General features: G+C 37.9%; 1 protein-coding gene across 1 annotated transcript in view; it reads right to left on the minus strand.

Annotated features, from left to right (window-relative positions):
• Positions 1 to 2,397: 2,397 nt before the first annotated feature.
• Positions 2,398 to 27,961, minus strand: part of MALRD1 (MAM and LDL receptor class A domain containing 1) — a 682,023-nt gene continuing 656,459 nt past the window's right edge. Inside the window, exons 39-40 of the mRNA XM_031652710.1 lie at positions 6,105 to 6,180; positions 2,398 to 2,718 (exon numbers count right to left, since the gene is read on the minus strand). Of these exons, the coding sequence (XP_031508570.1) occupies positions 2,617 to 2,718; positions 6,105 to 6,180 (178 nt within the window). The 3' untranslated portion in view covers positions 2,398 to 2,616. The remainder of the gene's footprint in view (positions 2,719 to 6,104; positions 6,181 to 27,961) is intronic.

Below are 27,961 nucleotides of genomic sequence, written 5' to 3' on the forward strand. Positions count from 1 at the left end.
TATGTGTCTGTTTTGGTACAAGTACCATGCTGTTTTGGTCACTGTAGCCTTGTAGTATATTTTGAAGTCAGGTAGTGTGATGTCTCCAGCTTTATTCTTTTTGCTTAGGATTGTCTTGGCTATACAGGCTCTATTTTGGTTCCACATGAAATTTAAAGTTTTTTTTTTCTACTTCTGTGAAGAAAGTCAATGGTAGCTGGTTGGGGATAGTGTTTAATCTATAAATTACGTTGGGCAGTAATCATTCCACTATAAAGACACATGCCCACACATGTTTATTGTGGCACTATTCACAAAAGCAAAGACTTGGAACCAACCCAAATGCCAGTAATTGATTGACTGGATAAAGAAAATGTGGTACATATACACCATGGAATACTATGCAGCCATAAAAAGAACGAGTTCCTGTCCTTTGCAGGGACATGGATGAAGCTGGAAACCATCATTCTCAGCAAACTAACACAGGAACAGAAAACCAAACACAACATGTTCACACTCATAAGTGGGTGTTGAACAATGAGAACACATGAACACACGGAGGGAACATCACACACTGGGGCCTGTTGGGGGATGAGGGGCTAGAGGAAGGAGAGTGTTAGGACAAATACCTAACGCAGATGAGGGGATGAGGGGTTGATGGGTGCAGCAACTTACCATGGCACATGTATACCTATGTAACAAACCTGCATGTTCTGCACATGTATCCCAGAACTTAAAGTAGAATTAAAAAAAAAAAAAAGAAAAGAAAAAGAGTACGCTCATCTCTGTTCTTTGTTGATTTTCTGTCATTAACCTGTATTTGGGGTTCCTTATATGTCACAAATTCTCTCAATATCCCTGTGAAGCAGGCCAGCTGAAGTTGTAGAATAATCTTTATTATCTTTTGTGTAAGGAATTGAATTTTCCTACATTTTTCATGTAGTAGCCTCAAGAGTTCTTTACTGAGACCATAGCTGAATTTTAATTCTATTCTTTTTAAAAGAATACTGTATGCTTAAGCAAATATGCTAAATCTATGTGGATAATATTAGCAGTTTTAAGCTAAAACAAATGCAACTTTCAAAAGCGTCTATGTCCTACAATTCCAGGATTCAGACTGAGTCAAGGACAAGAACAACACCTGCTACTACTACTGACCTTTCCTCGTTTGAATATTTCCGAAATCAAAAACGTTAGTGTCAATATGAAAGCAGCAATTAGAAAAAGATAATACAGAGCAAAACAATAATGCATTCAAAAAATTAATTTAGATAAAATTTGAGATTTACTGCAAGATGATAAATACTATTTCCCCGCCAGTCTGTACTTTTACAAAAGGCACTAATAGAATAATGAAACTTACACGGCATACAACTGACTTTCTATTCTGCTTAGAAATGTCCCAGATAATCGCGTGGTAGTGACTCCCAGCTTTTTCTCCTCTTCAACCCCTTGAGGGCAAGGGCTGGGCAGATTGCTAATCCATTCTATCTAAATCCCCTGAAGTGATTGCAGGGCACATTACTAGAGAGAGGAACATTCCTTTCCTTTAGATGCTGATTGCTTCCTAATAGATATAATCCTCTTCACCTTTCCTAACTTCAATTTCATTTAAGCACCTACAGTCATCTGCTTCACAAGGTGCCTCACAGATACTCTCAGCCCCAAGGGGTATAAGCGAAGGGTTCCAGCCAATCACGGTGGGTGGCCGCATTGCCTTCGAAGTAACTGGCTCAGACTGAGCGCCACGTCTATGCTGGCCAATAAGAAGAGTGCTGTGGCGGGAAGTGCGTGGGGGAAGGGATTTTCCTCCTGGTCAAAAGTGAAAAGCAGAAAGAAATGGGCCTCTCTGCCTCCGAACTTTACTGCGAACACAACGATGCTGCAGCTCATTGTGCTGGAGCCCTCACCTAAGCTGTAGGGGAGCTAGCCTGAGAGCACAGGCTGGGAAGTGAAACTCAGCAACCGATAAGGTCCTTACTGGGGTCATGGAAGTGTTCCAGCGACCATTCTAACAGGGGCTCCATCTCCTAATTTCCTGGTTTGTGGGGTAATGATTGTCACACGATTCAAGACATTCGCTTGGGGGGTTTTCAGTTTCTTGCAGCTACAAGGTTCTTAACTCCTAGCTTTAGCATTATTTTTATGTCTGTAGAAAAGTATTAATTATTTGAAAAAGGCAAGAATAGGAGGATAATTTATCACATTTTTTTACAACATGCTGAAACAACTTATGATTATGTTGCCTTGGATTGCTGTGATTTGTCCATTTCTACCTGTATGTATACCAAGTCAGTTCACCTGTGTTTCCAAGCTGTACGGCAAAGAAAGAGCATTTTAAAACTTCTTTGTATTCAGAATCTGAAACAAATTGATTCATCATTTAAAAAAAGATAAAATCAAAGCAAAACAAGAAACTTGATTAAGTAGTAATTTTATTAAAATATTCAGATGTTCAGTGAAGATAAGGTACTGATTCTGATTCCATATAAACATTCTCTATATTCTGTAAGAAGATTCATTCATAAATGTTATAATTACACTGGCATTTAAATCCTTTCTCTTTTTACCATTGTAGAAGATGAGTTTCTATTAGATTGTGGAGACTTCAATTTTCTAGCAACTACACATTTTGGATCAGACTTGGTCTCGATGGTGCTGTTTGAGATGATGTGACAGGGTGTCCAGGCTTCCTGATGTTGTGCCATATAATGGATTTGAGAAGGAATAGACAGAACTCTGAAGATGAAAAACACATTTGAAAGGGTAGGATTTTAGGCATTAAAATAAGAAACCTCTTTAAAGATCACCCAGAATGCAGCAAAGGTCCTAATGGATTTTCACTGGAGTAATACCTAGAACATCCTTGACTCTTCCTCCAGCACTTACAGCCCGCACTGCTTGAGTTTCTGACACAAGCCTAGATTCCATGTATCCTGGGGTCCTCTGGACTTAGGCACCACTGCCTCACCTCTGGTGGGGTGGGGAAATGCAATGACCAATATTTTGACTACTTCTTTCTCTGATGCTGGTTTCACTAAGGCTTCTGTATTGAATATAGTTAGGTTAGACAAAACAAAACAAAACCAATGACTTTAAGTATACAAAGCCATTTTATGTAAGTTTAAATGCTCTTTCATTTAAGTTTCCTGTAAACTATAATTATATATAATTATATAGTTTACAGGAAAACCTAAAATTTGTGAAATTCTATAGGACAAGCAGTCTGGCTTCTTCAACAAATAATGTGCAAGAAAAAAAAATAAGAGAGAGGAAATAGAACCTAGAGATGAAAAGAGATTTAAGAGACATATCTACCCATTTGGATACATCTACCTTCTAAAATTTCCGATTTTTAAAATACAGCAACAACAACAAAACCCCCGTAGAAAACCCTTTACATTTTAATGAGGCAATTGGGGTAGCTTGAACAGTGAGTGTTTGATGGCCTCAAGACATTCTTGTTAAATGTTTAGGTATGATCCTGCCGTTATATTTTTAAAAGTCCTTGTCCTTTGAAGATACAACTGGAGTCTTTACGGTTGAAATTAAATATCTGAGATTTGTTTGAAAACCTTCTGGAGGGTGAGGAAATGGAGGGCAGTAGAGGTGAAACAGCAATGACCATGGGTTGATGGTCCTTGAAGCTGGCTGATGGGTACATGGCAGTTGCTTACAATGAATATTGCCATGAATATTGGCATGAATTGCCAACGAATGTTGCCATGAATATTCTCTCCATTTCTGTATCAGAATGTGAGCGTTTTCTCCAAGAATTAAAAAAAAAATAGTTTGAAAGATAGATTTAGAGAAGTCTATCTTTCTGATGATAGGGAAAGTAGACCTAGTTTGATTAATACAAAGTCATTTGCTTCTGAAACAATCGAAATCAAAATAGCCACAAAGGCCAGGAGATGTGCCAGGATTTCTTCTTTAGCCATTCATAATGAAAGGAAAACAGAAAACGAAAAAGGAATTTTTCTTTTATCAAAATAGAAAATAAACATAAATCACTTCTGAGGTGCTCTCCAGTCATCCATTACGTCACCACACTCACACACAGTGGAAACCATCTTGAAAGTAGACTGAAAGGTGGGTCTTTGATGGAGACCCCTCCTGTACTTGCTGAGAAGTACAGATCTGAATGCAACAGAACCCATCTCTGTAGAAAGTAAATAATCCATAACACCTACCGAGCCACTTTTTACTTACTACAAGTTTATGAGACACTAATATAAAAAATATAAAATTTTAAATATCTCACTTTAATTCCTTATCTCAGGTGTATCTTTCAGGCAGTAAAAGTTAAACTAAGTTGAGGATAAAAAATACTAAATGTTCTGACCAGGTACAGTGGCTCATGCCTGTAATCCCAGCACTTCGGGAGGCCAAGGATGGTGGATCACCTAAGGTCAGGAGTTCGACATCAACCTGGCCAACATGGTGAAACCCTGTCTCACTAAAAATACAAAAATTAGCCAGGCGTGGTGACAGGCACCTGTAATCCCAGGTACTCAGGAGGCTGAGGCAGGGGAATCACTTGAACCCAGGAGGTGGAGGTTGCAGTGAGTCAAGATCATGCCATTGCACTCCAGCCTGGGAGACAAGAGTGAAACTCTGTCTCAAAAAAAAAAATAATAATAAATTTTCTTTCTCTAGTAAAAATGAAAATATATTTATATTATACCATCCTAGTTTGTCAAAAAGATATATTACATTTGTTTTCTTAAATATGTATGTGTTTTTTATCCATGAAGTAGGTCTACCTTTTCATTTTTACTCTGTCTTACTTGTTGAATCATCTAAATTCATTTTCTCTGTGCTTTAGGAAATCGTTTACTTTCTGTTTTCATTCCTACCAAAACAATACTAAAAGTGTGTATCATATCATTATTGATTAAAATGCAAAAATAAAAAAGTCAAGTGTTTTGTTAGGCTTCAACCACAGCACTCAAGGCTCTTAAACTACGAGAAACCACCTGACCTGATACCTCGCTACTCATTTTCATAACCAAGAGCAAGATAAAAAACTATGACCTATTTTCATAAAGAAAAAGAATAATTAAAACTTTAGCTTTATATAACACTCACTTTATAAGGAGTGAATTTTATATAGCTCTAAAATCAAATGTAATAAAACTTTTAGAGTTCAGAAGTGGTGTGTCATAACTAAATTTACTTTATATCCAGATGAAGTCTCATAACACTTACTTAAGAAAGGAATGGGAAAAATAAAAAGAAAGGAATGAGATGTTGATCAAAGAGTGCAAAGCTTTTGTGCAAGATGAATAAATTCTGGGGATCTAATGTATGACATGTGACTATAATACTGTGTGATATACTCAAAATTTGCTAAGAGAGATCCTCAATGTTTGCAGCGCGCACACACACACACACACACACACACAGTTAACTATGTGAGGTGACAGATATTTTAAATAGTTTTGTTGTAGTAATCACTTCACAATGTATACTATAGTAAAATATAATGTATACTTTAAACATATAAAAGTTGTATTTGTCAACTATACCTAAAAATGACTTAAAAATTAAAAAAATCTAAAAAAGTAACAAGAAAGGTTTTCCTTGCCATTTTCTCCCTGCTTATACAAATAAGGGATAGCCCCAAAAAGGTCCAAGGAAGATGTAATACATTCTCACTTCTTTTTTCTCTTCTAAGTTATCAGGTAATGGCCCTCACTAGTCACTCTAAATTTAAACAGAACATAGAATGCTATCCTCTCTTTTGTTTTTGAAAATAAAATATGAAAGACATTCAATTAATAGTTACTATAAGTAACTGACTAATACTCTGTGGGTTAAACTGATATTTTCCAGATTTGTCAGCTCTTTTTGAGTATAAACAGTGACCACGATGCCATTTAACAGTGAACTGAACTTACAAAGCATACTGAAGCTGTCCTGAAATGAACAATTCTCATGGCATATTTGTAGAGACGGAAACTCCTTTCTATCCCCAACTGAAATAACTCCACTAAAATGTTTCTTTTAGTTATGACGTAGAAACATGTTCAAGCAACACTGGTTCAGTGTGTGTGTGTGTGTGTGTGTGTGTGTGTGTCTGCATTTGTGTGAAATGATACAGTTCACCCTTTGCCACTTACCTCTGTTTTCTCTGGGTCGCTCCAGTTCCCGTAAACTGGATTGACAAAGGCACAGTTACCACTTCCCTCGGTTTTCCTTAAAGCACACAGGCCATCAAAAAAATTAAAAAATAAAAAGTATTGACATTTACCATAGTACATTTTCAGGTTATTGTTTGTTAGAAACTTTTGAGACACGTTGTCTAGCCAGCACACTTATTTCCATGAATGTATTACCATGAGTAAAGTTAGCTTGTTTTTTATTTTTTTTTTTGCAGGACACCAAGGCAACCACATTCATGAAAGCAAATGTAATTTGAACTCTGAGTATTTAGATCCAAATAAACCCAGGCAAGTAAAAGAAATGGCAAAAGTTAGTAGTCTGAATGTTGATTTCTTAAACTATTACTCAGTGCAAAGCGTCCAACATTAGAAAGAACAATGTAATATGAAGCTGTACTAGTGATAAAGAAAGGTCATCTTGAAGTCCTTGACACTGCAAAGTGCCAAACCACTACATCCTGAAGACTGTTTTCCATGACAATATCTGTCATAAAGCTCTGTAGCACATGAGTCATAGTCCTTAACATTTTCATCAGCAAAGTTAAGTACAAGTGTTCTGAAAAGTTCTTTAGGGTAGTGTTTCATGAAAATCAAAAACAGCAAGCCCTTGGTAATATCCCATATCAGACTAGATGTGCATAATTCACTATAATTAACTGGGTTCCATATGATTATTTTCCTTTTATACTTAAGAATTAATAGACTTATTAGAAGACACACAGCCCTGGACTACTTGCTGACAACTGATGAAGAAAAAATGTCCATCATAGGAACAACAAAAAATAACCAAAAACTAAATACACACACACACAAACACACACACGAAAGGATCCTATACCTGCCTGTGTATACGTGCACACACACACACACACAATGGAGAATGGAAGACCAATTCCAGGATGATTTTCTTAAGGGTTTAATGACAAGAGTAACAAGTATATAATGTATGATAACTGTATAATACAATGTATAATGTATGTATAATATATATTTTTTGCCTAATCAGGATATAGTGAAAATTAATGTTTGTCAGTAATATAATTCTAAGTCCCAAAATAAAATGTACTAAAAAGGAGGCTCTTACTGATTGGATTTCTAAAAACAAACTGCCATAGGCATAACTGCCTATTGTCATCTACCAAACCACATGGTCCTTTTCAAAGAAACTGCAACATCAGTGAGCCTAACAGTCTAATCTGGCTAATTATGTTTGGCTGGCAATATATTTTCCCTGTGGATTCAGTGTCTTTTAAGCTTCCTGATCTCCACTGGCTTAAATATACAATAGATTAAATGTTTCACCCTCACTGCGGGTACATTTTGCTTATTGATGAATCGGGCCATTTGCATCTATTTTGTGGGTTATTCTTGAAAAAAGTCTGAACTGAGGCAACAAATATCTGTTAATTCCTTAAGCACTAATTGAATGCTTATTAGTTGCTCTGATTAATTTGAATAAGTTGTGTTTGACTCTTTGCCTTTACTTTGTTCAAGACTAGTATACGTTAAATTCTTGGAGTAGTAATCTTAGTACACAGCAGGGTTAGCGCATGAGCTGAGCCAGGGATGATCTTAGAGTTGAGACTGGGTAGGGAGTGAAATATAGTTTTGAAATGTATCAAAATACCAAAGCAGGAAAAATTGGACACGGAAGTAGGGATGATCAAAACAAAATAGAAATTAGGAACCAAGTAAAGATAAGACAGCCGCTGACACCAAGAGCTCAGAAAATTAATAGAGGCTGAAATCAGGCATGAAATCAGGAAGCAGGAGGAAACCCAAACCACAGGGCTAGACAGGACAGATGGTCAAAGGCCGAGCATGCAACCAGGAGCTGAAGGGACCAGCTTGGCCATCAGTCACAAGGATGTGAGGCAGAAGCAACACAAAAGATCGTGATATGAAGCAATTATTTTTGGCCTTAAACTGCTGGGACTCCAGATGACCCAGACCATGGTTGGCAGGCAGAAGCCAAGTAAATTTATGTAATTCTCAGCCCTCTTAATTCAATTATTGAAGCTGGTTGTCTTCTGAAAGGGCTTTAAGTCTGAAATAATTTTCCATTAAAATGAAAAAACAGCATTTGAAGGTGTCTGGCCTTCAAGATTTGGGTAACTACAAAGAAGGAAGATATTTAAGAGTAAGGATGTGGAGTTGTAATAAAAGAAGAAAGGGTTTCAGTGTGAGTATTGGGAGGTGAGCAATGGCAAATCCTTCCTACTGCAACTTTTGCTTTTTAGTAGTCTCAAATTGCTTTTATTTTTCCCAGATCGAAGATATATCTCCCATTCTTGAAAATCCCTGGATAATTAGACTTACATTTTAATGTCTTTCCTATTTATTTATAAGGTAAACTATTACACACACCGTCCACAGATTCTTCCATGAAGGAAATTGCTAATGTCACTCTACATATTTACTATTTCAAGTTCAATACTATGATTTTCCATCTTCATCACCTATGCCAATTTGATATTCAAATACAGGCAATTTTAGTTAGAATGGTGGATCCTTACATGAGGGAAATAAAATGTTTGTTTCATTATAAAGTTTTTGGCCAGTTCTGAAACTCAATGGTGTAATGAAGAGTCTTCATCAGGCCAAAAAAAAAAAAAAAAAATGCAATGTTTGACTTACTGTATTTGTCAATATGCTGGTAGCTCTTAAGGAGGAGTTGATTTTTTTTTTTTCCTTACCAATGAATAAGTGAGTTGTAAGAACTGAGGTTCTAAAGAATATAACCACCTCTAGGAATAATGATGATAAAGGAATTGACTTAGAAATTTTGAGTAGAGGAAAGGAAGTTGAATGGATCATATGTTTTTCTCCCTTGACTTATCATGCATTCACATAAATTAAGTTTATCTTAGATCCATTATGTGCAGATACCGTGCGAAGTGGAATTCTGAATGTGCGACAAGAGACATATGTCAGTGCAAAACTAAGATAATTCTGATGGCAATTTCCAATTTTAATTTAGTGAGCATATTTATAGTTCTAATGTAATTCACTTATTAACTGACAACATTGTTTTAGTGTTGATAAAAGCATGGAAGTGTTTATAATAGTCTGAAATTATTACAAATAGGAAGGAAGAAACGAAGAATAAAACAAAGACCAATCTATGTTACATGCAATACCAATAAACATGACTTTGAGGGGAATGTTTTACATTTTTATTTTTAACAGCTTTATGGAGCTATAAATCACATGCCATACAATTCACAAACTTAAAGATACAATTCAATGGTTTTCAGTAATGTTACTTTTATTAATTTCTAATTAAGAGTGGTAACCTATATATCACATAAAATTTGCCATTTTAACCATTTCGAGAATACAACTCAATGCCATTAATTCCATTCACAGTGTTGTGCTACCATTACTACTATTTCCAAAGTGTTTTTATCACTCTGAACTGAAACTCCATGGCCGGTAAGCATTAACACCCCATTCCCGTCCAACCAGTCCCAGGTAAACTCTCATCTACCTTCTGTCTTTATGAGACTCTAGGTACTTCATCTAAGTGGAATCATACAGTATTTGTCCTTTTATGTTTGGCTTATTTCACTTAGCATAATGTTTTCAAGATTCATCCATATTGTAGCATGTATCAGAACTTTAATATTTTTATTGCTGAATAATATTCCATTGGATGTATATGCCACATTTTGTTTATTCATTCATCTGTTGATGGAAATTTGGGTAGTTTCCATCTTTTGGCTACTGTGACTAGTGCTATGGTGAACATTGCTGTATGAATATCTGCTTAAGTCTCTATTTTGATTCTTCGAGGTGTATAACTAGGAGTTGAATTGATGGAACACTTGGTAATTCTTTTTTAACTTTCAAGGAACTACCAACTGTTGATAGTGCTGCACCATTTTACATTCCCACCAACAACGTGAGGGGTTCTATTTCTCCTCATCCTCATTAACACTTGTTATTTTCAGTTTTTAAATTATTATTATTATTGCTATCTCAGTGGAAGTGAATGGTATCTAATTGTGGTACTGATTTTCATTTCCCTAATGACTAGTGATGTTGAACATCTTTTTATGTGCTTATTGACTATATGTAATCTTCTTTGAAGAAATGACTATTCTAGTCCTTTGCCCATTTTGAAATTGGGTTGTCTTTTTGTTCTTAAGTTGTATGGATTTTTATGTATTCTGGATATTAAACTTTTATCAGTTACATAATTTTGAATATTTTCTACCATTTTGCAGATTGTCTTTTCACTTTCTTTCTTTTTTTTTTTTTTTTTTTTTTGAGACGGAGTCTTGCTCTGTCACCCAGGCTGGAGTGCTGTGGCCGGATCTCAGCTCACTGCAAGCTCCGCCTCCCGGGTTCCCGCCATTCTCCTGCCTCAGCCTCCGGAGTAGCTGGGACTACAGGCGCCCACCACCTCGCCCGGCTAGTTTTTTTTGTATTTTTTAGTAGAGACGGGGTTTCACCGTGTTCGCCAGGATGGTCTCGATCTCCTGACCTCGTGATCCGCCCGTCTCGGCCTCCCAAAGTGCTGGGATTACAGGCTTGAGCCACCGCGCCCGGCCTCACTTTCTTGATAATGTCTTTTGTTGCCCAAAAGGTTTTGATTCTGATAAAGTCCAATTTACTTATTTATTTTTTGTTGTTGCTTGTGCTTTTGGTGTCATATTTAAGAAAGAATCAATTTCCAAATCCAAGATCATGAAGATTTACCACTATGTTTTCTTTTAAATGCGTTATGGCTTTAGCTCTTACATGTAGCTCTTTGATCCATTTTGAGCTAATTTCTGTATGTGGTGTGAGGTAGGGGTCCCATCTGCATTCTTTTGCATGTCAAAATCCAGTTGTCCCAATGTCATCTATTGAAGAGACTATTTGTTCCCCATTGGATGGACTTGGCATCTTTGTCAAACATTGATCATGATAGATGTATGGGTTTATATTTGAATTTACAATTCAATTCAATTCAATTCAATTCGGTTGATCTATATGTATGTTCTCATGCCTCATGCCAATACCACACAATTTTGTTTACTGTATTTTTGTAGTAAATTTTGAAATTAGGAAGTTTGAGTTCTCCAACATTGTTTTGGCTATCCGTACCCTTGCAATTTATAAATTTGAGAAGAGGTTTTTCATTTTTGCAAAAATGGCTGTTGGAATTTTCTATAGAGATTGCCTTGAATATGTAGGTTGCTGTATTAGTCTGTTCTCATGCTGCTGTGAAGAAATACCTAGCCTGGGTAATTTATAAAGGAAAGAGGTTTAATTGACTCACAGTTCCACAGGGCTGGGGAGGCCTCAGGTAACTTACAATCATGGCAGAAGGGGAAGCAAACATGCCCTTCTTCACACAGTGGCAGCAAGAAGTGCAGAGCAAAAGGGGGAAAAGCCTCTGATAAAGCCATCAGACTTTGTGACAACTTACTCACTATCATGAGAACAGCAGCATGAGGGTAAGCACCCCCTGATTAAATTACCTCCCACTAGGTCCCTCTCACGACTTGTGGGGATTATGGAAACTAGAATTCAAGATGAGATTTGGGTGGGGGCACAGAGCCAAACCATATCAGTTGCTTTAGTTAGTATTAAGATCTTGACAATATTGTCTTCCTTTCTATGAACTTAGTGTGTCTTTCCATTTAGTTAGGTCTTATTTAATTTCTTTCAATAATGCTTTGTGATTTTAAGTGTATAAATCTTTCACCTCACTGGTTAAATTTATTCCCAGGTATTTTATTCTTTTAGATGCTATTATCAATAGAACTGCCTTCAAGATTTCCTTTTCTGATTGTTCATTGCTAGTATGTAGCAATACAACTGATTTTTGAGTGTTGTTTTTATACCTTGTAACTTCTCTGAATTTGTTTATTTGCTCTAGTAGCTGTCTTGTGGATTCTTTGGGATTTCTTATATGTAGAATCATGCCATTTGTGAATACTGAATTTTACGTCTTCTTTTCCAATTTGAATGCCTTTTACTTCCTTTTTTTCCCAGTTCCTCTGGCAAAAGTTTATTTTTGATAACCACATTTATCCCTAGCTAAGTGGGGCTATAAAACTTCCTTAATATAAACAATTTTAAAGCTAGTGTATAGGAAAATTATTATGGCAATGTTTGGACAGTTTCAGGGTAGAATCTAATTGCCACTTAAAGTGAACATCTTTAGACTAGCTAAGTGAATAAACCTTTATCTGGGTTGAAAGGAAACAAAGGTGACAGTGAGACTAGCTGTCACTCCAAATGCTGACGTGTCTAGGACAGAGTGACAGCACAATGTTCCTGCTGAGAGGCCTGTTCTTCAAAATGAACATCCTTTTACACACGTTGCAAGTTTGTTAATTTTTAACATACACTTTTATAATTTGTTTTACTGAGTATTTTCACTTTATTTACTAAATTGATTGCCATTTTTGGTGATAAATGAGTGATTTAATTTCTTTATGTTAACTACAGACATGTGTTTGTTTTTGTTTTTGATTTTCCCCCTAATTTACGAGTAAGTCACTTGGTGTGTCTGTAAAACTGCTCCTGCTGCTTAGTGAAATTCACCAAACACCAAGTTTCCACTACCATCTCATGGGAGTAACACTGTGACAATATGTTCATATTTAAAATTAGGTTTAGAAAATATTCAAAGAAAAATGAGCTCAAAACTTTAACATTTTTTATTTTTTATTTTTAGAGACAGAGTCTCACTCTGTTGCCCAGGCTTGTATACAGTGGTGTGATCATAGCTCATTGCAGCCTTGAACTCCTGGGCCCAAGTGATCCTCTGGCCTCAGCCTCCTGAGTTGCTGGGACTATAGGTGCATGCCAACACACCTGGCTAATTTTTTAATTTTTTTGTAGAGATGGGGTCTTGCTATATTGTCCAGTCTGGTCTTGAACTCAAAATTCCTGACTTCAAGCAATGCTCTCGTCTTGGTCTCCTAATGCACTGGGATTAGGGTGTGAGCCACTGTGCCTGACATGAGCTCAAAATGTTAGCACAGATTTTTTAAGTGAAAGGGAATACCATTTGTGAGGGTCATGGATGATTATTTCCGTCATATCTTGGTGGATTGTGCTATAAAACTTCAGTGTCGAAACCTGTCCACGTGACAGTATGAATAATCATACTGACTGAAATTAGGATAATTACAATGCAGGTGTCAAACGATGTTAATGGATAAACAAAATAATTTATCTATCAAAAGGTATTTTCCCTGTATTTCTTGTGAGGAGGCGTTGGTCCTCATGCTTCCATGAGGGAAATGATTTCTAGACATTGTTTGTAAGATGTCAGACAATATCCTAAAATCTGAGACACAATTGTCATGAGTTAAGTGCCTGAAAGGAACTGATGCTCTCCAATGTGGTAACTCACTCCTTCAGATGGTGGAAAGAGAATTTCTTAATGTTACTTATCATTTTTCTTATTTACTTATCGACATTCACCCAACATGTCTAGGACACATACTATGTACCAAACGTTGCACTGGGTCCTAGACTTACAAAGTTGATTAGTATACGGCTCCTACCTCTAGAGCTTTTCAGAGGGTGGCAACTGCTGGTTTCTGTCCTTAGATGAAATGCCATGTTTATAAAGTGCTTATCACAAGTAGGTGCCTACCAATAGTTGGGTGCCATTCTCTTCAACTTCTTTCCGTATGCTTTCCTCCTTTTGTCATTTACATCTTCTTTTAAACTTCCGACTTCTTTCTCCTGACCCCCAAATTTGTGAAATGAAAGGACATTGGTATAAAGAACAATAATAAGGAGGTGTCAAAATTAATAATCATGGTACTACTTTGAACTTTTTCCACCTTTTTTTTTTTTTTTTAGAGACATGGTCTTGCTCTGTCACTTAGGCCATAATACAGTGGCATGATCCTAGCCCACAGCAGCCTCCAACTCCTGGGCTCAAGAGATCCTCCTGCCTCAGCCTCCTGACTAGCTGGGACTACAGGAATGTGCTATCACACCCAGCTAATTTTTTAATTTTTTGTAGAGATGACATCTCACTATGTTGCCCAGGCTAGTCTTGAACTTCTAGTTTCAAGCAATCATCCCCCCTCAGCCTCTGAAGGTGCTGGGATTACAGGTGTGAGCCACCATGCGTAGCATTACTTTTAATTTAAATAAAAAGATTTATTAATTTAGAGCCTGGCAAGAACCTTTGCAATCATCTTGTCTCTGTCTTCTATTACAGATGGAGCAACTGAGATTCTCCTCCAACTAGACTCTAAGTCCTCTGAGGGATAAGGAACATGTCTGGTTTCCTCATCTCTCTGTCACAGCACCTTGTGAAGGCCTGGAAGACAGTAGGAATCAACTGAGTGTTTGTAGAAAGAATGATGATAATTATCTATGGTCTAAAGGTTTAGTGATGAAATGAAGCCCACTAACTTCTCTCTGCTTATTTCCACCCTCAATGATATATTTCCTCAACCCCCACGGAGGAAAGACAATTTATTTTTTACTATTGTTCAATAGAGCCATGTTTGTATGTAGCTTCCTGTTCTGCTTAGCCCAAGACAGTAAGTGGGTCAGGAGTACCCTCTGCCCTCTGTTTCTGTTTTGTTTTGTTTTGTTTTTCTTTTTCCATTCCTTTTTCACCTGCTTAAGTGGCAGCCCAGAGTAGCTTGGAGGCTTCCCTGAAGATGAGCAGAGTACAGTAGATTAGGCATGGCCTTTCTATTTATTTCTACTATGGAGAAAATGAAAAAGTTATATGGCTGGAAAGAAAAATCACCTGAGTACTAATTTGTTATTTTACAATATTTGAAAAATAAAGACCTGTGTTCCTCCTATGTATTTCTTTTAAACAATGAGGGGTATGGAACATCTATGCATAAACATCAAGGTCTTCAAGTGAATTTTCAGGCTGTGAAGAGTTTGATTTGTTACTACTAGGGAGAGATGTTTCCTAACCATAAAAATGCATGTGACTTTTTTTTAAAGGCTGCATCTAAATTATGTAAGACAATAATTTCACTAGTGGAAATAGAATTCATTTATTCTGGAGTCATGCCTGTTACATTTTATTTCATTTAGTGTAATTAATGGTGAATCTGAGTTGTCCCAGGGAAGTAAATCTTAATTCTCCTCTTCCTACTTCCACCTCTCTCATTTTAAAGTCTTCAATTAGTTTTCCCCAAATGTTTCCAGTCTTAAGATTTAAGGAATTTGAAGCCTTTCCCAACGATCTAATCTTCCAGATAAAAGGAAAATACAATACAGCATTCCAATCAAAATAAAATATTCCTGGGTTTGTTTTTAATTATACCTATTTTTAATGTTCATTAAATATATTTCCCACTGCCAAGAAGAGATCTTTTTAGAAATGTTTGTTTCTTAACCAGGGTACTGTTTTCTTCTTCTTCTTCTTCTTTTTTTTTTTTTTAACTTTGTCTCATCCTAAAAATCAATGAGCAATGTTCTTTAATTTTTTTTCTTCCCTGGCTTTATAACCTAAGGAAATAGGTTTTGTGGTTTGTTTACTTGTTCATTTTTCACTTGCAGTAATCATGAGAGATTGGTGCCCTGTGTTTCCAATGGAACGCTCGGTGTCAAATGATTCAATGTATCATCTTTCTTTTCTCAAAACCTTAAAGTGTTATTTTACACCTGCTCTCTGATCATTTACAGTCCATTTTTTAGCCTGTTTGAATAGACTGGTTTTTTCAAGGAAAGTAATCATAAATTTTAATTTTAGGCACTATTTTGTCCTTTTTGTGATAAAGACTGATTTATAGCATTTTAAAAAAACAATAGCACAGTAAAACAACAGAAAACAGATAAGAAGTAGGTAGGAAGTTGGAGAAAGGGGATCTGAGAACAGGAAAATAGAATTGAGGCAAAGGTAACAAGATGGACAGTTCATGAAATGGCTATCATCGGAGTATGTATATTTATTAGAGGCAGGACGCAACTTAAACTTTAAGATTCTAGAAATCAAATTTAAGCAGGACAATCAATTACGCAGGCTATAATTTAAAAAAGAAACAAACCAGATACTTAGAAGCACTTTTTCTCTAACTCAAGAGATAAAGCATTTATTGTGTGGATCCTGTTACTGCTCTAATGTTACAAAGTAACACGTCCCTAACCACGTTATTTTAGGAAAATCAGTAAAGGGTTACACTAGGTTGTTTCAACGAATACTTTTCAAACATCAAGCTGAAACGATGCCAAGATGTGCTTCAGTAAAAGCTACCCAGAAAGTGTTGGCAAGGAGGGAGGGGAGATTTTATGGAGATCTTGAAGCACAACAATGCCTTAGATAATTTGATTTTGGGGGCATTTTCATATATTCATGTTTATCATAAAAAAGTCAACACCAAGCTTATAATTTATAGTGCATCATTGCAGTGTAACACATTAGATCTGTTATAGAAGTCTACAGGTAGAAAAATGACTTTGTGCACAAAGTCATAAGGTAATAGAAGAAATAAGTTGAGTCTATGAAGTCAACCTATTCTCATTGAGTGTACACTCCCATAAAATATGATGTTATCTGACTACTGCTGAGAGAGAAAGAGAGACAGTGAGAGAGAGAGAGAGAGAGAGAGAGAGAAATTAGAATGTAAATAGCAAACTATCTAATGGTCTCTATTCCTGTCAAATGATGATTTTTTTTTTTTAATAAACAATCTGGAGGAAAAGAAAGAAAGAAAAGAAGCCAATTTGAAAAAGCAACGATACATTAACAAGAAATGTCTATGAGCTCACATTTTCATTCCAACTCCTTGTTCATTTCAGGAACAAACTGAACCAAATGTTTGGGTGAAAAAGTTCAGAAAGAACTGGGTTTGCAAACACAACCAGAAATGCCACAAAAGGCAGAGGAAAAGATTCATCACCCAGAGTCACAAAACCAAACAATTGGTACACCAAATTTTGCTAAACTCATTCACATGATACAGCAGCTGCTTTATTTTTCTTCCACTCTTTTCGGGCAGGAAATAAATATGCTGACCACAAAACCGTCACTGTTTAAGCAGTCTTGCTGTGGCAGAGCATTTTAATGGGAACATGCCCAGGAATATGGAGGCAATTAGTAGGAATAAAGCTGACCCAGGTTTCTGTAATTTAACCTTAAAGAAAACCCAGGCTGCCAATGGGAGCTCCGTCTTCACTCCACTTCTCAAGTGCAGTGTTAGCAAATTCACAACCACCTAATAGAAACCAGATGCCTAGCAGGAAAGTTCCTTTGGAAATATATTTGATAGTGTATATATATTTTATATATATGTATATATTTTTGGACAGTGTCTTGCTCTGCTGCCCAGGTTGGAGTGCAGTCGTGGGATCACAGTTTGACCTCCTGGACTCAGGCAATCCTCCCTCCTCAGCCTCTTGGGTAGCTAGCACTACAGCCATGTACCACCATGACCAGCTAATTTTTTGTTTGTTTGTTTTGCTGAGATGAGCTTTTGCCGTGTTGCCTTGAGCTCCCGGACTCAAGCAATCCTCCTGCCTCGGCCTCACAAAGTGCAGGGATTACAGGCCTTAGACACAATGCCTGCCCTAACAGCACATTTAAAAAAGATGTCTTGACCTAGTAAAATTATTGGAGTCAGTCTTTAGGTAATAATTACAGAGAAAGACAAAAATGCATATAGAAAAAGGTTCATCACAAATTATCAATAATAATGAAAAATTAGATGCAAGCTCAATGTCTAATAGGAGAATGGTTAAATGACGATCCATGTAGTTGACACATCAACCTTTTCAAGTCATACTTTAAAGAATATTTAGTGGTATAGGGCTATGATATGGTTTGGATATTTGTCCCCTTCAAATCTCATGATGAAATGCGATCCCTAATGTTGGAGGTAGAGCCTGGTGGGACCTGACTGGATCATGGGGGCAGATCCCTCAGGAAAGGCTTAGCGCCACATCCCCTTGGTGATGAGTGAGTTCTTGCTCTGAGTTCATGCGATTTGGTTGTGTAAAAGTGTGTGGGACCTCCTTCCAGTCTCTTTTGCTCTTGCTCTTGCCACATGATGTGCTTGCTCCTGCTTCGCCTTTTGCCATTAGTAAAAAAGCTCCCTGATTCCTCCCCAAGAGCTGAGTAGATGCTGGCACCAAGCTTCTTATACAGCTTGCAGAATTGTGAGCCAATTAAACTCCTTTTCTTTATAAATTATCCAGCCTCAGCTTCAAGTATTTCTATTTCTCCTTCTTTCTTAAATAATTGATTGATGAGGTTTTGTTTGTTTGTTTGTTTGCTATATTGCAGAATGAAATGGGTCAACAACTGACATACTGCATAAATCAGTGAACTAATATTTTCTAAATGTAACATGCATGATACTACAAAATCACACATAGGTAAGTGATCCATTCAAAGTGAAAAATAGACCAGTGAATTTTTAATGTAACAGTTCAAAAATTCTATGGATGTGGTTTCAGATTCTGCATTACAACTGCATTTGAAGAAACTACCCCATGTAAAGTTTTGGTGTAATAGAAAAGTATCAATAATTATCTCAAAAGCTAGTAAAATACACCTTCTGTATTTTTCCATTCTTGCATTGCTATGATGAAATACCTGAGACTGGGTAATTTATAAAGAGATGAGGTTTAATTGGCTCACAGTTCTGCAGGCTGTACAGGAAGCATAGTGGCTTCTGTTTCTGGGGATGACTAAGGAAATATACAGTCAGGTGGAAGCAAGCATGTCTCACATGGCTGGGGCAGGAGCAAGAGAGAGTGGGGGCAGGTGCCACACAGTTTTAAACAACCAGATCTCACAACAACTCATTCACTATCAGTAGAACAGCACTGGGGGGATGGTGCTAACCCATTAATGAAAATTCTGCCCCCATGATTCAATCACCTCTCACCAGGCCCCACCTCCAACAATGGGGATTACAATTTGAGCTGAAGTTTGGTGGGGACACAGATCCAAACCATATCACCTCCTTTTTAAAAATACCTATCTGTGTGAGGTTGAATGTGGTTCATATATTTCAACAAATCAAGATAATGGCTTTAATGCAGAAGTGGATATAAGAATCCCACACTAGCTCTCACGAAAGGTTTGTTTTAGTTGGAGTAGTGATATGATTTGGATGTCTTGTCCCCTTCAAATCTCATGTTGAAATGTGAGCTCCAGTGTTGGACAGTGGGCCTACTGGGAAGTTTGGGCCATGGGGGCAGATCCCCTGTGAAGGGCTTAGTGCTACCCTTGCAGTAATGAGTTCTCACTCTATGAATTCATGAGAGATCTAGTTGTTTACAAGAGCATGGCACCTCCTCCCTCTCTCTCGATCACCCTTGTCATGTGATGCGCCAGTTTCCCCTTTGCCTTCTGCCATGATTGTAAGTTTCCTGAGGCCTCACCATAAGCAGATGCTGGCATCATGCTGTTTGTACAGCTTGCGGAACCGTCAACCAAATAAACCTCTTTTCTTTATAAATTACCCACCCTCAGGTATTTCTTTATAGCAATGCAAATGGACTAATACAAGTAGCTTTGTTCTACTAAGCACTGCGGGTTCAAATATGAATAAATACTTATTTATTTGGCTAACATATACTTTTCCTTTGATAAATTTTTGCTAGTTACCTGTTGTGGAAATATTTTTTTCTCTCTCTTTCTTCAACAAATGTGATATCCCAAAGCCCCACAGTTGCTAAAGGTCACTTTTAAATAGAATGTTATATTTCTCATATATATATATATATATGAATGTTACATTTCATATATATATGAATGTTACATTTCATATATATGTATATATACACCATATACTTTAAATATACAAATATGTTTTCATAATAGGTTATAATGGATATCTTGTCACTTAAAAAGCTATTAATAAATATAATTGTATATATTTCTTAGTTTAATTTCATATATGGTAAGTCTTGATAGGTATAAACCACCTTAAGAAAACTCTTTGGGGTCTTCAATAAGTTTTAAAGGTGTGATGGTATGTTTAGACCAAAATGTTTGAGAATGGTCAGTATAGCGAAATAAGGAGAAATAAATTTCACAGCAATTTCAATTTTAAGAGGAAAGAGTGCATGTACATATTTATACATTGATAAAAGTTCAAAAGAAGATACATCAAAATGTTAACAGTATGTAACTCTGGGTGATGAGATTAACCAACATTTTAAATTCTTTTAAACCCGTGTAGTTGGATTTCCCAAGTTCTATTTATGTGTCAGATGTGCACTGGAATCTCAGGGTAGGGGTGATAGTTTCACAATTTGGAAAGATCACAAGATGTGTCCCCAACTTGAGCTCCCCACCTCCACCCTGCCCACACACCTTGTAGGACATTTGCCTAAATAAAAGATGAGATCTGCACGCCTCATGATTTTCACGTTCCCTGTTTTGCTGATTCCCCTCTTTTATCATCTCTTCTCAAGCTACATCCTAGCCCTGCAGTACTACTCACCACTTTTTGGATGTGTCACATTGATACGGCAGGGGGACAGGGAAGAGCTGGGTAGAGAAGGGCAGGTCCCTGGCGAGGGCTCCACCCCCAGGACTGTGCCAACGGACCTAGGTGAGGACAGGCATTTCTGTGTTCTTGCCCAAATGTTGCATTTCCCAGACCATCCTGGCCTGCCAAGCCCCCATCCTGTGCCTATAAAAACCCCGAGACCCTAGCGGGCAGACATACAAGCAGCTGGATGTCGAGAGGAACACACTGGTGAAAGAATACCCAAACAGACGTCAGTCAGCAGAAGCCGGTAGACGCTGGCAGGCCGACCAGCAGAATGAGGTGGAGTTTGGCCGGGGTGGTTGGAGGGGAGCCCGGCCACTGGGCAGCCTTACTCCAGGGGAAAACCACCTTCCCAATCCATTCCCTTCTGGTTCCATCATCTGAGAGCTACCACCACTCAATAAAAACCCTTGCACCCATCCTCCAAGCCCAAGTGTGACCCGATTTTTTCCAGTACACCAAAGCAAGAATCCAGGAAACAGAAAGCCCTCTGTCTTTGCCATAAGGCAGAGGGTCTAATTGAGCTGGATAACACAAGCCGCCTACAGACAGCTAAACTGAAAGAGCATACTGTTAACACACGCCCACTGGGGCGCTGTAAAAACTCAACCCCAGACACTGCTGTGGGGTCGGATCCCCACAACTTGCCTGTCTGCATGCTCCCCCTAGAGGTTTGAGCAGCGGGGCACCGACGGAGCGAGCCCCACACACCCATTGTACGCTCTGCAAGAGGGATAAGGGGACTTTTCCCACTTCAACATTTTTTAACTCTTGCATTTGCTTTTGAATGCCTTTCTCATTGGCCAGAACCTTTGCCAACTCTGGAGTCAGACTGACCACTTCTCTGCATGCCACTGTGCATTGTGCATTTTACCATGATGACGAGTAGTACTTTCTCTCCTTGCAATAAAATATTTTTCCAACTAGATTGCTTTATATGCAAACTCACTCTACTTTCCTTATTATATTCTCTTAGACATATAATCTCTTGGGTTGAAAATGAATTGCAATACCGCTGTCTTTGTGATTGCCCTTAGCAACCACCTAACAACTTGCTTCTTAAATATTTTTCAGACAATTAAAAGTTGATAACCTATGTAAGAATCTGTCCAGAAAAATGGACTTAGTGGCATCAATTTATTTACATTCATGTCTCTTGAAGATTAACTTCCCATGGGCGGAGCCAAAGTCTTTATTTTCCCAGCTTGCTTAGGAAACATTATTTGAGCTCCAACTATATGCCTTATCCCCTACCACAGAGCTACTCAGAGTGTGGTTTATGTATGGTTTTGGTCTTATCTGGATATGGTTCCAGGATCAGATAAGTATAAGAACGGAGAATATATGTTTAGAAACATTCATAGCAATTTGACAGAATAATTTTATGTCTGTTGATGATAAGAATAAGAAAGTTGGACTAGTATTTTTTGTCTTTTTATTTCCTGTTTCTTTTTTTGTGTGTGGTTTTAAGGACTGGAGAGTTTAACAGGCAAGAAAGAAGGAAGAAGGCAGAAGGAAGAAGACAGAGACAGAGGGAGGGGGGCTCCTCCAAAGCCAAAAGAGGAGACCCCCTCTTTATTTCTTTTTTCTAAGAATTCTTTTTTATTATATTTTACAAAACATTGGTATATAATGGATTGGAAACAAAAACAAAAACAGAGCTGTTCCTTCAACACACATCATTTGAGTGGCTCTGTTCTATTGACACAGACATGAGTAAATATCGACTTACCTGGTTGACTTCTTTTTTTCATTCAACATGGTTTTGCTAGCTATCTCTTCGAAAAATATTCTTTTATCTTCCTTTCCCCTTATGAATGTGATATCTCCAAGTTTCCACGGTTGGAAAGGTCCAGGTACTATCTAACCTTCTCTGACCAGAAGGAAATATTTTTTCCTTGCAAATTACTCTATATGAAAACTCACTATAATTTTCTTATTGGATTATTTTAGACACATAATCTGTTTAATTGAAAACAAATTCAATGTTGAAGTTAATTATCAGCTTTCATGATTTCCCTTAGCAATCACCTAGCAGCTTCCTTTTTCCTAAATATTTTTAGACGATTTAAACTTAATAGCCTTATGTAAGAATCTGTCTAGAAAAATGATCTTATTTCATTATGACTCCTGAATATCCACAAATTCCTTCACATATATCTCACTTTGGGTTTATTAATACATTTAAACTGTTCTGAATCTACAAACAATTTCAGCTTTCAGGACAATGGAAACATTGAAAAAGGCAATAAAACTGCATTTTCTTGTAGTTATTTTTAAATATCCTATTTAAAAACAAATTATAGGCATACAAAGATACAATTAGGATTTTGTTTGGTTTCTTAAAAGTGATCTTTCTCTATTAAACTCCTAGTCAATTGCCCACTATTTTTTCATCCATGACCTGTGTTCTGTTCACACTAACCATGCAATTCTGAAGCTGACTCAAGTGTTTCATAGAGCTGATGTTTATGGTTTCTTTGACTAAACATAGAAATTGATATTTGTCTTATTTGAGTTCCTTTCTCAGGAAACCAACCATCAGGCCTCCCAGATAGTATTGAGGACCTGAAACTCATCAGACGACTGGATCTGGACAGTGAGATGTCAGACCCCTCACCCATTACGATTTTCCAACTGACCACCTGCTCCCTGTTGACCAGCTCCTCTTCCTTACCCCTCTCTAATTCCTGTTTTCCCACAGATGGTTATATTTCTTCTCTGCTAATCCCTGATTTTAATTAGTCAGGGAGATGTATTTGAGGCTGATCTCCCAACTCCTTGGCTACAGTACCCCATTAAAACCTTCTTCCCTGGCAATACTTGTTGTCTCAGTGATTGGCTTTCTGTGCAGCGAGCAGCAGGGCCTAGACCAAACCCCTGGTGTTTCAGAAACAATTCCCTATCACAATCTGTGCCATACACATGTACACAGGCTGCTCTATTTTTGGGGATGGTCTTCTTTGACACTTGGTGGATTTCAATCCATGAGTCCAGGTTGGAGTGATACAGCACCTCTGCAGCAACCCTTTCTCAACCTTCCATAGTACCATTACCTTCAAACCAAAGACTGTCTCTCCTCTCCCAGTGCTTTCTATGAAGTGCCTGTATATGTTTGATATATGCTTACTGCAGTGCTGAGATTATTTGCTTTTATATATACCTCTGCCATTAGAGTATAAACTACTATTTATTCTTATATTCCTAGCCCCTAACACAGTGACTAGCAAATAATAAGGGCAGATGTTTGCCACAAAAAAAAAAAAAAAAATAGAATGAATTGCTAAGAGTTTCTGATTTATGTGTTTCTTTCTTTGAAAAGATGAAAATAAAGTGGTCTTTGAAGAACTTTGATTCATTAGTGAGCTTGAAAACCAAACACAAGAAACAGATTGTGGAAGTTGGAAGAGGGTCCCTAAGGATGCATTTAAGGAGAAATGATGTGACAGAAGATTTGAAAGTAAAAAAAGAGTCTATCAGGAAGATAAGAAAGCAATTATTAAACAAAAATTAAGATGCCGATCTCCCTCCCAAGTTTCTAACCTTCGGTAACATGATTGATTCACACTAGTCAAAGGTGCTGAATATATTTGCTGCATGCCATTGGAAAACTATGTAACTTAAAACTAATAAAGCACCTCACTTCTCTTTACTGTCTTTCTTCATTTACCCAAGTCACCTCTTTTAAGAGCCATCTCTGATTTGGCTACAGCACATTCATCTACACTGATTGCTTGTACAAGGAAACAGTGCAACCCAGAAATGTCAGAAACTGAAAGGTTGTCTTCTTGCTGTGTAAGATTTACTGTGAACGGAGGGAGGATGCTGAAATATGCTACAACCGTCGCTCCAGGGACAACCCCTGCCAAACAGAGATATTATACTGACGAAATGATAATGGTGAAATAGCTGACAGACCAAATAATTAGAATATGGAGCCGTAATACAGTAAAGTAGTCTTCATATATTTTATACAGTTTGTATTGTTCTATAGATTGTTTGGAGTTTGTGTCCAATGAAAATGGATTAAGAACAACCTGGGATACTCAGCAATAACAACACACAAACACGTGTATACACACCAATGAAGCTTGCGTTATTCAATAAAAGTGTTCCTGATACATTGCATGTAAACTGATTTTGTATGGTCGAATAATATCTTTTTTTTTTTTTTTTTTTTTTTTGAGACGGAGTCTTGCTCTGTGCCCCAGGCTGGAGTGCAGTGGCGCGATCTCGGCTCACTGCAAGCTCCGCCCCCCCGGGTTCACGCCATTCTCCTGCCTCAGCCTCCCGAGTAGCTGGGACTACAGGCGCCCGCCACCTCGCCCGGCTAATTTTCTTGTATTTTTAGTAGAGACGGGGTTTCACCGTGTTAGCCAGGATGGTCTTGATCTCCTGACCTCGTGATCCGCCCGTCTCGGCCTCCCAAAGTGCTGGGATTACAGGCTTGAGCCACCGCGCCCGGCCCGAATAATATCTTAAATGATGAAGGAATTCATTAAATAAATATGAGATATTAGTTAAAATACATGTGAAATTTTAAATCATGTTCCATCAGTAAATACAATTATTACTTTTTTAAAAAGGGTTCATTATGCACTCATTTCTCTAAGAAAAATAATGCAAGAGTGACATCCTTATTAGTAAAATTGGTAAATAGGTTGTCAGCTGCCAGGCACTGCTTTTCAGGAACTTAGGGGCAGAATCTGTCACACATAGACATCCAAATTAAATAGTCTCAAGTGAGGGCAATATTGGAATGACTGAGCACAGTCCCTCTGCTTGTTTTGTTTTGTTTTGTTTTGTTTTTCAGATAGGGTCTTGCTTTGTTGCCCAGCCTGGAGTGCAGTGGTGTGATCATGGCTCACTACAGCCTCCAACTCCTGGGCTCAAGCAATCTTCTCTCTCAGCTTCTGATTTTGCACCTGCCCAACATGTCATTTATAAAATTCCCACAATGTGTTAGGGAAGATGCAAGACGTGCCAATGGTGTCCCTACTTTCCAGACATTTTTCAGCAAATAGAATTACAACACATGAGCCCCAGACTTTGTTGTTTTAACCATCAGCCTGTTGTGTAGTTAAGACCAGCATACAGATAAAGTTGCCGAGTGTCTCATCTAATCGTGAATTGTAAATTAGGCATCTTTTTAATTTTTAAAATGAGCATTAACTCTTTCAGGGAGTTGTAATGCAAAGATAAGTGTAGAGCACTACTCAGTCAAATTAAAGACACCCTTATAGCTGAAAGATTTAACGCCGAGTTACACTGCAACTAGGGAATACTTAGGACCCAAAAGAACTAAGCTCAATATTCTGTTTAAATCATAGAATTTCAGAGCTGGGAAAGAACCGTAAAATAATTTATTATTTCCCATTATGTTGTTGGAGTGAATGGCTCATAAAAGATACTAACTTTAGGCAACACAAATATTATAATTTTATAGTTAAATTTCATATTGAAAGTATAATGAAAAAAATACATATTTAGACAGAATCTTGCTCTATCATCCAGGCTAGAGTGCAATGTCCAACCTCCAATCTTAGCTCACTACAACCTTCACCTCCTGGGTTCAAGCAATTCTCCTGCCTCAGGCCCCCAAGTGGCTGGGACTACAGGTGCGCGCCACCATGCCTGGCTCATTTTTGTATTTTTTTAGTACAGATGGGGTTTCACCATGTTATCCAGGTTGGTCTTGAACTCCTGGCCTCAAGTGGTCTTCCCACCTTGGCCTCCCAAAGTGCAGGGATTACAGGCATGAGCCACAGCGCCCAGTCATAATGGAAATATTTATAAATGGCACATCAAACCCATGACTTCATGAATATTTTTGCTTAGGAAAGAGCAAAGAAGTCAATTTAAAAAATGAGAGAGAAAAAAAAAAGGTGGATCCATGTTTCCATTTAAAAATAAATGTGGCTGGCTGGGTGTGGTGGCTCATGCCTGTAATCCCAGCACCTTGGGAGGCTGAGCCGGGCAGATCACCTGAAGTCAGGAGTTCCAAGACCACCTTGGCCAACATGGTGAAACCCCATCTCTACTAAAAATACAAAAATTAGCTGGGCATGGTGGCGGGAGCCTGTAGTCCCAGGTACTCGGGAGGCTGAGGCAGAAGAATGGCATGAACCTGGGAGGCGGAGCTTGCAGTGAGCCGAGATTGCGCCACTGCACTCCAGCCTGGGCGACAGAGCGAGGCTACGTCTCAAAATAAACAAAAATAAAAACTCAGTGTGACCCGGCATGGTGGCACAGGCATGTGATGATCCCAGTACTTTGGGAGGCCCCGGCGAGAGAATCACTCGAGCCCAGGAGTTTGAAACCAATCGGGACAATATAGCAAGACCATGTCTACACACACACACACACACACACACACACACACACACACACACACACACACACACACACAGCTGGGAGTGTTGGTATATGCCTGTGGTCCCAGCTATGAAGGAGGCTAAGGTGGGAGAATTGCTTGAGCCCTGGAGTTTGAAACCAATCTGGACAATATAGCAAGACCATGTCTGTACAAAAAAAAAAAAATAGCTGGGAGTGTTGGTACAGGCCTGTGGTCCCAGCTATGAAGGAGGCTAAGGTGGGAGATTGCTCGAGCCTGGGAGGTTGAGGCTGCAGTGTGCCATGATTGTGCCCTTGCACTTTAGCATGGGCAGCAGAACAAGACCCTGTTTCAAAAAAAAAAAAAAAAAAAAAAAAAAAAAAAAAAAAAAAAAAAAAAAAAAAAAGGTAAAATTAAAAAAAAAAAAACATCATAACATCTTATGTAGTCATGGTCTAAATTGTGAGGGTGGCCTATAAATGATAGAAGTTTGGATAAAACTGATTCATGCCAACTTCCTCATTCTATGCATAAGAAAATACACATTATAAAATAATTTCCTTCCCTACTGCCCAAATAAGCTTTCCTCTTCAGTTTTCAGATCTCAGCATTATCAGCTGTGCAGTCATCTAAGTATGATACTCCGGGATCATCTTTGATGCTTACTTTTTCATTTTTTTTCTCACTTCCTGTATTAAGTCAACCACTGCTGCTCAGGTTCAAGTCCTCATCATCTCTCATCTAAGTCTTTTGAACAGGCTTATGCCTTCTAGACTGAAAATCTCTTTCTCAATCTTTTAAAATCTATTCTCACGCTCTGTGTTCTTCTCTTAAACACAGACATGCTCTTGTCTTCTTCTGCTTAGAACACTTGCCTTGTTCATATCAGTTAGGGCCCTAGCAGGAACCAGCTGACATACTTAAACTGGAAAATTTGAGATTTTTATGAAGTGGCAATTTACGAAGGTGTGGCCAGAATAAAGAGAAATCATAAGTGATGTGCATTGTGCTGGGCTAATAATATCAGTCCTGTTACC

Source organism: Papio anubis, chromosome 11 (genome assembly GCF_008728515.1).
Source record: "Papio anubis isolate 15944 chromosome 11, Panubis1.0, whole genome shotgun sequence".
NCBI lineage: Eukaryota > Metazoa > Chordata > Mammalia > Primates > Cercopithecidae > Papio > Papio anubis.